A 14754-nucleotide genomic window follows, 5' to 3' on the forward strand; every position below is an offset into this window, starting at 1 on the left:
AAAAAAAAAAAAAAAAAAGCTGAACATCACTTTTAAAGTAATGTAACTTTTTTAAAGTAACTTTTTTTTAAATGTAATCTCATCTGAGTTCTTAAGCAGACCTTTTAACGTTTTTTTGAAACTTAAGTAAGGGATAGGAAAAGCAAGAGTCTATTGATCATATAAACTTGAATTTTTTTTAACTGTGGTACACAATTTACCTACTCATTTTTCTTTTCACCTGTGAAAAAGTTAGTTTTAAGCTACTTTTGACCATCTTGTACATATCTACAGTTAAGGTTTTAGAATTTAGCAAGTGCACAGGATCGTTGTGAAGCTTATTGTATTATATAGCGTTCTAACTTAAAACTATAGACCTTTGTAGTATATACTTCGAAAAGATCACCTTTACTTTGAAAAGGAAGTTACATCAAGCATTTAGATATCTTCCATAGGATGACCCGCCTGTGCCAAACCAGCATCAGAGCTTATTTTGTCAGAAAAAAAAATGTTTTAAAGACTTTATTTTTAAGTAATCTCTACACCCAGTATTGGGCTCGAACCCACAACGCAAGATTAAGAGTCTGACGCTCTACCAAGTGAGCCATCCAGGCACCCCTATCAGGAAATTATCTGTAACAAAATTTTTGAAGCTATGGACTCCTGTTGGAGAAGGTGTCATTTATCAGAGCTCTTCTGCTTGCTGTCAAAATTTTTTTGAAAAAATATATATACATGCATGTACACCTGTATATTTTTAATTTACCATGTTGGGTGGCACCAAAGAGTGGTAGGAGTTACTCATTCTCACGGCTGAACATATAAATTAAAAGCACATGGAAGGGCTTGTAGGTAAATAATGATTTTAGCCGTTATGGAGTATGAAGTGTTTCTGTCAGGAAACTGAGATGAGGAATGTGACTCTGTTGTAAGCTTTTCAGTAGCAAAAGTTTGGAACAAAAATGACACATGTCAGCGAAAAACACAATGGTAAATTGTCATCTGGGTGACTGTGTAAGCCTTGAGGATAGTTAGTGTAACAGAGATGAGCCATAACAATAAACTCTCCTGCCTTTACAACAAAGATAGATTGTGTCTGTTTGGATACCTCAAAATGTCATTTTTTTCCTGCCCTGATTTACTAAATTTACCTCGTTTTCCATTCGTCATGTAAAAGGGGTCTCTAGACATAGTGTATTTCAGTTCACATATATGTTACAATTTGTGGCACTCTGTTTTTCTCGGGGCTCTCACACGCATTTTGTACATGTGACCTCATGACTCCTCACATCAGCCTTCTGAAATTGGGACTATCATTATGCCCAGTCTAAAGGTGAAGAAGCTGAGGCTCAAAGAGGTTCAGTGACTGGTTCAGAGTCACAAAGGTAGGGGTGCCTGGCTGGCTCAGGTAGAGCCTGTGACTCTGGATATCAGGGTGGTGAGTTCAAGCCCCATAGTGGGCAGGGAGCTTACTTTAAAAAAACGTCACGAAGATAACGAATCACATGCGGAACCAAGATTTTGACCCAGTTCTGACACCACTGTGTTTATCTCTATGCTATATATAGTTGGTTGTAAATCGGGAATGATTACTCAGCCTCACATTAATTTTTTTTTTTTTTTTTATGTGTTGCTTCCATCGAAGGCCACTCCTCACAGAGTGACTCAGTCACTCACTTTGAGCTTAGGAATGCCTTCAGATGTCCAATTAGGTCAATTGCAGTATCTGAACGGTCACTTCATACCTGAGGTAAAAGCTCTGGCTAAACCTTAGGAAGGGAACTACTGAGAATTTAAGCCAGTGGGTCTGAAAGCAACTGAGACCTGTTTTGCCACCCTAACTCAGTCAAGACAGGAGCTTCCATGAAACAGGCCTCCCTGAGGTTAGCCGAGTAGCCTCACGAATAGCCACTTCTCACTTGACAGCAGTAACTATGTAGAGAAGGGGTGGGGTTTAGGATAATCTTGGTCATGAGCCATAAGCCTCCAGAGTTCTCAGAGTGATTTCAGAACTGACTAGAGTGTTTTTCCTTCCACGCTACGTCAGAGCTTTGCAAGGGAGTTCTTCTGTTGAGACAACTGTTTGGTTAACATCTAGCCACTCCTCTTTCTCCTTTTTGATTTTTCTTTCTTTCTTTTCTTTTTTCTTTTTCAAGATTTTTAAGTAATCTCTGTACCCAATGTGGGGCTCAAACTCACTACCCCGGATCAAGAGTCACATGCTGTACCAGCTGAGCCAACGAGGCACCCCCTTTCTTTCCCCTGATCTGATCCCATTTCCAGATGATCTCCTGGAGGATTCTTCCCTGGCCCCCTCTCCCTTACCTTTCTTTTTAATAAATTCAGTTGATGTTCAGCTGATCAGTTGGAGGCTTACTTTCCTGGAAGAGGTCTTAATTCTCCTTTTGAAGATGTTAAAAGCTGATTCTTTTTTTCCCCTTAGAAATTCAGTCAGTGTTTCAGTGAGACAGAAGCCCCAGGGTAATATTCTTGGAAGGATCCCATATTTGGATTTTTTCTTAATATTACATTGTAGGAGTTCTTTATATACTCCAGATAGGTCTGTTATCAGATATGTGTAGTGTAAATATTTTCTCTTAGTCTCTGGCTTGCTTTTTCATTTTCTTAGTGGTGTCTTTCTAAGAAAATTTTAACTTTTGATGAAGATTAGTTTAACCTTTTTTTTTTTTTTTTCCTTTTATGATTAGTGCTTTTTGGACCTATCAAAGAAACCTTTGCTTACCCCAAGACAGCAAAGGCTTTTCTCCTGTTTTATGTATTCATTTTTTATTTATGTTTATTTACCTTTGAGAGAAAGAGAGACAGAGGCGTGAGCAGGTGAGGGGCAGAGAGAGAGGGAGACGCAGAATCCGAAGCAGGCTCCAGCCTCTGAGCTGTCAGCACAGAGAGCCCAATGCAGGGCTTGAACTCATAGACCGCAAAATCATGACCTGAGCTGAAGTTGGACGTTTAACCGAATGAGCCACCCAGGTGCCCCTCTCCTGTTTTCTTTGTAGAAGTTTTATAGATTTAGCTACTATGTTTTAGGTCTGTGATCTATTTCATGTTAACTTTTGTGTAGGGGGTAAACTGTAGCGGTCCAGATTTAGTTTTCTTTCCATGTAGATATCAAGTTGTTCTAGGACAAATTATTGAAAAACTTTACTTTCCCCACTGAATTACCTTGGAAACTGTTAAAACAAAAAATCAATCAACCACATATGTTTAGATCTATTTCTGTATTCCTTGTTCAGTTTCATTGCTCTGTCTCTATGCTAATATCACACCATCCTGATTATTGTAGCTTTATACTAAGTCTTGCAATCAAGTACTGTAAGTCTTCAAACTTAGGGTTTTTTTTTGTTTTTTTTTTTTGTTTTCAAAAATCTTTTGGCCATTTTGTATACTTAGAATCAGCTTATCAAATCCCTACCAAAAAAATCCCTTCTAGAATTTTGATTCAGATTGCAATTGATTCTATAGATCAGTTTGGCAGGAACTGACATCTTAATGATATTGAACCTTCCAATCCATGAACATGGTATACTTGTCTATTTTTTGAGATTTCTTTAATTTTTCACAGCAGAGTTTTGTATTATCAGTGTACAGGTCTTGTAGATATTTTGTTGAATTTTCCCTTGTGTAATTGTTGCTGCTGCAATTGTAAATACTGTTTTTAAATTTTATTGTCCAGTTGTTCATTGCAAGTATACAGAAATACAATCGATTTTTGTATATTGGCCATGCATCTTGCAACCATGCTAAACTCACTTGTTAGTTTTATTAGTTTTTTGGTAGATTCCTTAAGATTTTTCTAAGTACACTATCATGTCATCTAAAGATTAAGACCCTTTAGGTATTCCCATGCCTCTTATTTCCTTTTATTGACTTACTGCACTGGCTAAGACTGTTCAGTGTTGAGTAGAAGTGATGAGAGTGGACATCCTTGCCTTCTTCCTGATTGTAGAGAGAAAAGTATCCTTTAGCACTGTGATGTTAACTGTAGGTTTTTCATAGATGCCCTTTATCAGGTTGAGAAAGTTTCCTTCTGTTTCAAGTTAGTGAAACTTTTCATAATTGAATTTGTCAAATGCTTTTTTTGCATTTAGTGACATGTCATATAGTTTTTAACCTTTCTTCTGTTGAAATGGCAAATTACTTTGCTTTCAGATGCTGAAAAAGCTTATATCCTTGAGATAAACTTCACTTGGTTATGATGTGTTATCCTTTTTATATATTTCTGGGTTTGATTTGCTAATATTTGGGATGTTTCTGGCAGTGGACTGACCAGGTGGGCAGATAATCCAAATAAGGTATTTGGAACAAGGTTGAGCATATTGTACAGATAACTAATGCCTTAGTAAAGCCTGCAGTTATGCCCACAAATAATTTCACCTTCTTTTTTCACCTGTCCTTTGAAATGTACCACCATCAGAGACAGTCCATGCATGTGTAGGGCAGCATTTGAGGTATGAATGTAAGAGTAAACAGTGAGTCCCTTGAGGGTAGGGAGTTCACCTCATTCATTTCTGTCAGTATAAGTTAAGTTAAATTGGTGTTACAGAGATCCAAAATTACCGTGACTGACACAGAATGGACATTTCTTCTTTCCCAGGCCTGGGACTGTTCTCATCCACACAGTCCTCACAGGGCAAAACTTCTAAGTCACTGCTCTACCAACCCTAGGACGTGACCTTACTTATTCTCATGGTCTAAGGCGGCTGCATCTGCATTCCAGCAGGAGCAGAGTGAAGGAAAGGCTAAAGAGGGAGGAGCAAAGAGTACGTGGCAGCTAAGTTTTAAGGAAGATACCCAGAAGCTGCCACAAGAGGTTTCCACACATACATACCACTGACTGGAACTCAGTCATGGGTCACAGCAAGGCATGGGTTTTGAGGCAAGAGCTGTGGAAGATAAACAGCCATTCTCTGTTTATTGGAGACTCGAGTAGGGGTTTTTTTTGTTTGTTTGTTTTTTTTACTGAGATGGATTTTCTGGAATGGCAAAGTTACGTTAATAAAGATAGTACAAAAGAAGAGTCATGTTAGTGTGCACAATAAGCTTTGGTGTCAGTAGTTTGGTTCTCAGTGTCTATATCCTTAGGACCTCGCATGCTGTATGGCACTCTGTCATACTCAAGAATGTCTGTTGATTATATGCATTATATATATGCTTCCTTATTACAGTCTCTGCCCAAAAATAGAGGAAAGGTGAATAAGGATACGTTCCAGATTGTCAAAATGGTAAGGTGTGGAATTGCATTAGATACTGACTTCCAACCTAAAGTCTGGTCAGATGTGCTGGAATGAGTCTGTACCGGCGGTTCACGGGTGCCCACAAAGGTAGGGATTAGGGATCAGCAACATTGTTGCCTCGGGAGGGCAAAGGACAGGGACATGAGAAACAGGTATCACCAGTTCTGTTACACTTTTCCAGGTATTAAAGTCTTACTTTCACCAACGTGAGACTTTCCTTGCAGCGGTCAGAAAGAGTGGGAAAGGATTTAAAGGCAGTAACGCCTCCATCATGTTCTCTAATGCCATGCCACGCACCAGTTAGAATCTTATGCACAAGTCATGGCACGCTCTCTTGCGTAGACAGCGTGGGTGAAAGGAAGACGCTAGACTGAGGAGATCTGCGTTCTGGTTTTGGTTCCATCACAGTGAGACCTTGCGGGTCTCTCAGCCTCAAATTTCCTCTTCTGTGGTTTTTTTTCTTCCATGGACTGTCGTGGAATTGACTCGAGAGACATACTTACTGTCAGCCTGTATAAACAGCATGCTTGCACCGAGGCATTAAACATGGAATGGCTTTGGATACATCAGGCATGGGCCCCAGTCAGATGAGGAAATGTGTAGGCGAGGATATGTCATTTGAACAAATGCCACCGTCTGATCAGGTGTAACTCATGGGGGAAGTGGTTGATTGCCAGGGGCCTAAGACATGATAAGTTACAGTCTCGGAGGCCATTTCAGATAAACCTCCCGGGTGCCTGGTCTGGTAGAGTTGGGGGTGGTGAGGGCGGGAACACCACTGCCAAGTGAAATGTAAAAATGCACAATGGTTCTGAATGCCGGAGCGGGCAGTTCGGTGAGTGGGGCTGGTTCTCATGAGGATTTCAGCAAGCTCCCACGTTGCCCGGTGTCTGTTGGAAGGCGGAGTGTTTCTAGGTGCCGGATTGAACTACCATCCTGAAAAGGCCCACGGTTGACTCTTACGGACCTTGTAACTTACTGGCCCACTACCTTCAAAGTGCTAAATGACCGAACAGGGTTGCAGAGAACCACCTGAAGGTAGAAATTGTTTCCACAGTATTGGGAGGTTGATGTTTTGTCTCTCCCTCCCTCCCTCCTCTCCCGCTAGCTGGGTTTTTGTTGTGGTGGTGGTTTTTTTGTTTGTTTTGTTTTTGGTCCTCTGGGCATTTCAAAACAAGTGAGGAAAGAACCAACATAGAAAAAACAAGCACTAAGTTCTTCTAACACCCCCTTACTCGCCATCCCTTCTCCATCTCCTCTCCACTGCCACACACACACACACACACACACACACACACACACACAGTCTAAAAAATGGTTGTTTTTTCTTGGGGCTGGCTTTGGGCTCCTCTGCGTCTGCTTGTTTGTTTGGGTTTTTATCACACCATTTCCAGAGGCTCTGGTCATGTGTAGTAGATGCCAGTACTTTGCATGAGGCTGGGGCGCTGGGAAGGGGCATGTTCCTGGAATAGACGAAAACGAAGGGCTGAAGTAGCCTTTGAACTTAATTTAAGGGTAGAACTTGGAGTCTTAGTAGTTTGGCTGTTTCTTCCCTACACAGGAGGAGGTGGATACAGGCACCTGACATCCCGGAGGTTCCCTCCCCCACTTTTATCCAGATAATAGGTTCCAAAGAACTTCACCAGGGGAAGAAAATAGTCACAAAATGGTTGCCCAGAGCCTAACTGTCGTCCCACTGGTGGTGGGGGGGGGGGGGGGCATGAAGCAGTCTGCCTGGCGGCATTGTGGTCCGCGGTCCGGTCGTGAGCCTTGCTCGTCAAGGAACGCCACCCCTGCCCCTGTGTCCCCTGCCCCCAGCCTACTGGCTGCAAGGAAGAGAGGGAGGGCTGAGGAATGCATTTGGAGGCACCCCTGAACCCCGATAGTCCCGCGTTGGATGCACTCTCTCATTTCATCCTCGCGGCAACCCTGCATCTTGGGAATCCGTTCCCTGTTTTTTGCAGATACGGGCCCTGGGACAGAGGGAAGTATCACCTCCAGCGGCAGAGCCACATTCAAACCCTGGCCTTTATGTAGAGAGAGAGAAATCTGAGGGTCTCCCCAAGGTATAAGAGGCTCACGTGCCCACCACAGAGCCAGAAACCATCATCCCTTCGTCCCCGTCCAGGGGTGACTGTGGGGAAGCGGTCGTCAAGCTTCATCAGGAGGGGTTTTAAATCCCCCCAGCGCCGCCTCCTGACCTGTGGGGCTCACGCTGGACCCCGATCCTCTCGGGAGGATTTGGTTCATCTGGGTTTAACGTATTGCACTTCTCTCCCTCCGCAGATGGATTTGTCCGTAGAAACTCTCTTTAGCTTCATGCAAGAGCGCCAGAAAAGATACGCCAAATATGCGGAGCAGATCCAGAAGGTCAATGAAATGTCCGCCATCCTCCGCCGCATCCAGATGGGCATCGACCAGACCGTGCCCCTGATGGAGCGGCTCAACAGCATGCTGCCCGAGAGCGAGAGGCTGGAGCCATTCAGCATGAAACCCGACCGAGAGCTCAGGCTGTAGAGCTGCCCGCCCCCTCCTGCCAGGCTGGGCTGTCGTTCTGTGGGGACCCCGCCTGGCCCCACCCCAGCAGGGCCCCGAGGGCGAGGACGGCTGGAACCAGAGGACCCTGATGTGACTGGATCTCGAAGCTGGTTGGAGGCTTCGGTTCTCCCTGAAGGTCTGACGCTGCCCTCCCCACCCCTTTCCTTGAGGCATTTTTTTCCGTTTGCAAAACGAACCAAACCAAGTCTCGGTGCTAACCGAAACTGGAACATTTGAATTATTGGGAATCTGTTACAGGACTCTGCATTGGGAATTGTTTTTATTTCGTTTAGGGTTTCGTTGTGTTTTTAGTTGGAAGCACGTAGTGTCAGGTCTAGCTTGCGGAGTGAAAACACGGAGAGGAGGGGAGAAATGTTCAAAGCAGCTCTGTGTCCTCAGTGTCCTCAGGCCGTTCTCCTCCGCAGGCTTTCCGGGGTCTGAACTGCAAACATAAAGAACTAATTTGCTCCAGGTCTCGGTGTTGTTACTGTTCCTGCCCTGTTTACATCACGTCGGGTCTTTATCTGGGGCACCTCTTCCTGCGCTTGTGGTATTTGTTGGTGCGCTAGGTTACGGTGTCCCTCACATGTTGTCATCAGAAACTGAACACTTCCTCTCAGCATCCTCACAAGGTCCGCCTCCCCCCCCCCCCCCCCACGACTGGTTTCCTTGATGCACGCGTAGTTTAGGATTCTTTTTATCACATCAGCACTGGCGAGGCTCCGAGTTTTGTAACATGGCTTTAACCGGCATTTATTTTACTAGCCTGGAAAGCCTGTGGTGTGGTCGGGGTTTGACCTGCCTACAGCAGATATTTATTGAGCCCACTCGATGTGTCTGACGCTGTGCCCTGAATACAAAAATGTCTGGGTAGTCCCCGCCCTTCTTTTCTGAAGACACAAAACTTAGAACGCTACTGAATTTCTATGGGAGTTTGGGAACTGAACTTGAGTAACCACACAAGTTCTTAGAGCACGTCATAAATGTCCCCATGGAAGAAAAGACTGAAGACACAAAGAAATGGAATGTAGGAACATAACGAGGCGGGCAAGTGAGACCAAGCGCTGGGGGACACGGGGACGCCTCTGGGGCCAGCCTGTCATGCACCCGTGCTCCCTTTATTCCTTCAACCTTTACAAGGCGTTTCTTAGACGTCAACAACAGCCTTTGGTATATTTATAAGATTAAAACGGGTCCCACTTAATTTAGCGTATCTTGGGTAAACTTGATCTGACTCTAATCTCGGATTTTAATCAGATACTATTTTGTAAGGTTCTTAGAACCCAGAATAAAATGTGGGACATAAAACAACTGGATGACAGAAGATACATGAGCAAACTAAGCTAAGTAAAAATTTTTTTTTTTAATTCAGACACAGGAAAAAAATCAACTGCTTCTAGGATTTTTAAGAAACATCCCCAAAATATCAAGATTGTTCATTCCTCTGAGCTGGAAAGACAAGATGGGCCAAGAAAGAGGTCAAGGTGCATCCAGCTTTTCCAGAGGGCAACCTTCAGATCGCATTTCCGCCTCCATGGGACCCGATGCCCTTCCTTCCCCAGAAGGAAGATGGGGTAGAGATGTCCCGCCTGAGGCGATGAAGGGGTCGGAGGGAGTCGTGGGGGACTTGGAAGCCATGTGGTGGGGAGTGAGGACTTTGCTGGGCCGCACTGGTGGAAGAAGTTTGTGTTTCTAATGCCTTTTGATGGTCAGGTTTACTGGGTCTTAAACCATTTCTAGAACAATTTATTAGAAGGTACAAATCAAGAAAGACATTCTGTTTCTTAGAAACCTATTAATAGCTAAGGTTAACGGGAGGGCAACATTTAATGAATAATGTGTCTTCCCTCTGATGGGCAAATACACATGCACATGTGTATCATGTAGTGATTTCTATCATGTAGTGAATTTCCATATAATTGAGGATCTCGTTCTGAACTACATTCTAATCCATTGATCTTCCAATAGCATTTCGTGCTGTTTTTCATTTTTTCATACTGTGTTAATATAATTTCACAATACATTTTAATACCTGTTATAGCTACTAGACTCGGTGCCCCCTGCGCTCATTACGGTCTTCGAACTATTTGTTAGTTTCAAATTGGCAGAAATTGGTTTTTGCAAAAAAAAGGAGTGCAAGGAATACTTCTGTTCCTTTTGCCGAGACCTACAGGAAGTGGTGTTTGTAAGCCACGCTCATCATGGTCTTTTTCTGAGTTCCTGGCATGTGCAGAACCCAGCTCTGAACGCAGGGCCGTGCCTGCAGCTTTCAGAGAACGAAGAGCTCTGAAAACAGCTCAGGGGTCAGGTGCTCTTACCATCACCGCACTTAGTACAATTTACAAATACAAGGGCAGAACAAATAAAAGGAGACACAGACTAAGCCTCCTGAGGATGGAGCTTTCTCACTGCGTTTCAATAGTTCAAGGCATGAACATGGCAGAAAGGCAGACCTAACACGGCAGGAGAAAATTCTCAGCCAGCCAGCTCTCCATCCAACTCGTTTTCTTATGAAGAAGTTAGACAAGAGCACCTGGCTGGCCCAGTCGGTGCAGCATGTGACTCTTGATCGTGAGCTCAAGCCCCATGTTGGGTGTAGAGTTTACTGGGAAAAAAAAAAAAAAAATGCATAAAAAGACAAAACGATTTGGGTCCTGAGTACATAGGGGCTTATGTACCACAGGCAAATTTGGTATTTTCTTTTTTAAGAGAATTCCAGTTGATCTTTGTGGTGTGGGGTGTTTTGGCAACGTTGTCAACTTGGCGAAGCTGAACTGTTTTCCAGAATTCCCTTCCCTATTCATTTCTGGTTAGGTAGGGGGTGGCCACAAGAGAAATTTGCACGAATTTGGAAGCGGACGGAAAGCCGTAGCCGTGCTTACTTGCTGAAGGTCGCCGGACGCCGTGCCCTGTTGCACCTCGTGCACGTTTTCGCAGACCCGCTGCACCTTCGGTGGGCGCAGCGGCCGGGCTCTCGGCTCCTCCGGCCCCCACAGAACTCTGCCTTCAGTTCTTCCAGATCGGGGGTCAGGTATGAATCTAGCTTCTCCTTCAGGTCACTTGCAGCAGGAGGACGAAGGCTTAGAGGAGAGGCCAGCGCGGGTCCGGCCAGCAAGAGGCAGATGCGGGTTCCCGCGAGTGGCTTGCAGGCTCCAGCTGTCCCGGCGCTCCCAGACCGCACTGCCGCCTTCTTTCCGGACCACCCGCCCAGGGACTTCAGGTGAACAAGCAGCAGCTGAACTGGGGCTCTCTTACCAGCATCTGTAATTCAGTGCTGCAGGTCAGTCCTTTAACAACCCCCTGGTTCTCTATCACTCCTAGTGGCTCTTCTCAGATGGATGGACCCCTGACTGGTAATGTGCAATACCAGTCCTTTACCTCCTCGGGATTTGATCTTTTCTGAAGGATTCTGGGAATCTGATTTGCCAAAGAGTTCTGCTGGCTCTCTGTCCCTCAATGCCCAGTGACCCATCTGGACCCTACAGGATGCTTCGGGGATAAAAAGGCAACTGGTTGTCGTCAGAGAGCCGGGCTGTCCGTTTCCAGCCTTGAATCTTGACACATCACTTAATTTCCCTGAGTCTGTTTCCACCTCCCTACCGTGTGAGCTGGTCTGGGTGGGCTCGCAGGCCCCTGCCTGCTCCAGGATGCCACTTTTGTGACAGCGAGGGGCATCTTTAGCTGCTGTCTCTGAGCAGTGGCCCTTGGTTTTGGTAGTGACTTTAAATTACGAGCTCCCAACAGAGAGCGTCTTTCCTTCTCTTTATTAATTAGAAAGTGTCCAGCGGCCCCCCTCTTTTGAGAATCTGTTTTGCATACCGATCTATGCATCTCTACGAACACTGTCAAATAGGTCCCTAGACCGCAGGCTCCTTGCTTGACTCGCAGTAGGAGGCTGGTGAAAGCTGGCCTTCACCCCTTGTATTATGTGCATGGAAGTTTCTAGTAAATGAATTGTGGGCTTGGGGTGCCTGGGTGGCTCAGTCATTAGGCATCCAACTCTTGGTTTCGGCTCAGATCATGATCTCATGGTTTGTGAATTAGAGCCCCCGCATCGGGCTCTGCGCTGACAGAGTCAAGTCTGCTTGGGATTCTCTCTTTCTCTCTCTCTCTCTCTCTGCCCCTCTCCCTACTCAAAGTGAATAAGTATTTTTAAAAAATCAATTGTAGGGTTAAGAGCAAGTAATAGTGTAGGCTTCATGAGAGCCTATATAATTATACAGATGTCATGTCTTTGTTTCCCTTAAAATTCTGTCATTCTTTGGAACATAGTTTATATTCTTGGCCCAGAGTATTTGACGAAATGAATTTTGGGGACTCCGTATCCAGAGATACAGGAGTGCACTCAAGAAATTAGGTGGGTTACGGGGCGCCTGGGTGGCGCAGTCGGTTAAGCGTCCGACTTCAGCCAGGTCACGATCTCGCGGTCCGTGAGTTCGAGCCCCGCGTCAGGCTCTGGGCTGATGGCTCGGAGCCTGGAGCCTGTTTCCGGTTCTGTGTCTCCCTCTCTCTCTGCCCCTCCCCCGTTCATGCTCTGTCTCTCTCTGTCCCAAAAAAAATAAATTAAAAACTTTGAAAAAAAAAAAAATTAAAAAAAAAAAATTAGGTGGGTTTTTTATTAAAAAAATATCTTCTAGGTATTTCTTTGCTTCTTTCCACTGACCTAGGAAGCAGGTTCATTACGACTATTACCAAACATGCTGTTTCCAAGGTTACGTAAAGTAATGGCCCTGGGGGACTGACCTGTGCCACCGCTTTTGTGGATTTGTAGAACTCACTTAGCTTTGGCATTTCCCTCAGCAAGTCCCGGGACAAAACCAGGAATCTTCAGAAATGAGAGCCGTGAGCAAACACGTTTTAAGAGTTGAAATTGTCTTCCCAATTTGTTTATACCTCAGCTAAACCAAGACCTACACCACGCAGTAGGAAATTACTTAAAATGCTGATCCTGAAGACTGAAGGGTAGAGTGAAGTGACAGTTTTGCTTCTTGGGGGACGTTTTAGGTGAACTGTTCTACATCCCGAGAGAAGATGTCATTGCTGTAGGCTGATTTGTAATGAGGAACATTTGATTTTTTGCACACACACAGGGCATGTAGCTTCCATTCAGATGCCCCAACTACAGAGGGGAAGGGTGACCAGATAACTTATCCACAGGCCTCAGACCAAAAAATAAAAAAATTTGGCAGCCAGACCTAGTTGCTTACTAGGGGACCCAGTATCTCATGTGTCGTGCTGACGTGTGCCCATTGCTCTCAGGAATCTGTTCTGGGTTATCGGTGTCAGTGTGAGACCCGAGGGACCTTGCTAATGACCCATTTTCTTCACCAGTCGAGGCATATTCCTACTGCCACCTTTTATTTTTATTCTACAGCGAGGCAGGATTCATGCCAAAAGCTTTGGTGAACCAAGTACTTTAAATTCAGCCTTTGAAACTGTCCCAGTTCCTTTGAGCAGAGAGAACCCCGACCACAGCCGAACTGACCCTCTCCAAGCCGCCCTGTTTGCCTGTGACTCTGCTCCTGCGAGGTCCCATTCAGCATTTCCTGTGGGACCGCGTTTCCACTGACTTTTAATGTTTCGGCTAGAACCAGTGGAATGAAGCTTCTTTTTACATAAACCCGATTTGATGCCCCTGCACATAAACAACGTGATTGACTTGTGAACATCTTCCAAGGTAGTGACGTAATTTTCCAGTTGATTTCGCAATACTGTAGGATATAACCAAGTATAATTACGCTGCACAAGGATGAATGGGCCTCACGGAATGCTAGAAATAACTCCCTTCCCTCTTCCATTTATAGATGCGGAAGAGTAATATTCAGAGAAGAGCACCTCGACAAATTTTACTAGACCTAAAACATTTCTGCCTCGCGTCCGAGGACAAAACCAGACGGGATTTAAGAGAAAACGCCAGTGAAGGCTTTGAGGGTAAAGAGTTGCTGTCGTCTGGCCCCATAAGGTACACCCTCCCCTTCCCATCTAGACCTTCCCGGTTTCCCCTTAGCCCAAGCCCTGGTCTAATTTTTGTTGTCAGACCCAGACTAGTCTCCAGCACTAGCCTGCCCTTGATGGTCTCTCAAGAGGCCCCCGGTCAGTGCGTGTACGTACACCTTCTCATCCAAAGCCTGTCACTCGAACACCTGCTGCCTCAAGCCACCGTCTCTGGAGGCAGATTTATTCTACACCCCCTTTTCTCTCCGGTGCCCAACCCTGGTTCTTTGCAAGGTCCTGGCCAAGTCTCTGCCCACCCGGCACAATCCTTCTCACTTGTAAATTTTCTTAAATTTAGCTTCAGCTCAGAAGCCTGTCACAACCAACTTAAATGACATCACCTGTAGTTCTATTATTCCAAGATAATATGCTTTATTATGAAGCATATTGGTTTATAAATGTAAATGCTTTATTCCCTTGATGCATAATTATTGACACACTGATGGGACTAAGCTGCTAGTCTCACATATTGTCACGTGCAGTGTCATTTATAAGCAGAGGGGTCGTTGAGATGTACGTGGCAAGGATGCAGAACAGATCTTTAATAACTTCCTCAGTTTTCCCCACAAGAATTCTAAAACCACATATACATCCCATTAGAATGTACCACAGATGTGTATCTGGTCTTCTTCCTCCCCTGTACCTGTTCTTGATACAGTCAGCAAATATTCGCTGGGTGCCTGGGGTTCTGCACTGTCGTGGGCATGTGGTGTGCATGTTAGAGAACACGGGCCAGCATCGCGCCCTTAGCCAAGCGTCCCGTGTGAATGATGGCGCACGTACTACATCCGACGCCCCCACCACGTTGTCTTCAGCCAAGTCCTCTCTGCCGTGAGAGCAGGACAGGTTCCGCCAAGCCCTCCTTTTGCAACTTGGATGTTGCTCTTCCCACCGAGTATAGTTGCAAGGAAACAGTCCTTCTCTTATTTATGTATAAACAGGTACCAGTTTTGATTTTATTTCATATTAACATACATGAACATCAAAA

The 14754-nt window shown here is 44.9% G+C and overlaps 1 protein-coding gene across 2 annotated transcripts in view; it reads left to right on the forward strand.

Annotated features, from left to right (window-relative positions):
* Positions 1 to 8243, forward strand: part of BORCS5 (BLOC-1 related complex subunit 5) — a 98741-nt gene extending 90498 nt beyond the window's left edge. For both annotated transcript variants that reach the window (XM_049627115.1, XM_049627114.1), the window contains exon 4: positions 7521 to 8243. In XM_049627115.1, coding sequence (XP_049483072.1) covers positions 7521 to 7751 — 231 coding nt within the window. In that variant the 3' untranslated portion in view covers positions 7752 to 8243. The remainder of the gene's footprint in view (positions 1 to 7520) is intronic.
* The last annotated feature ends 6511 nt before the right edge of the window (positions 8244 to 14754 follow it).

The sequence above is a fragment of the Panthera uncia genome, chromosome B4 (assembly GCF_023721935.1).
Source record: "Panthera uncia isolate 11264 chromosome B4, Puncia_PCG_1.0, whole genome shotgun sequence".
Lineage (NCBI taxonomy): Eukaryota > Metazoa > Chordata > Mammalia > Carnivora > Felidae > Panthera > Panthera uncia.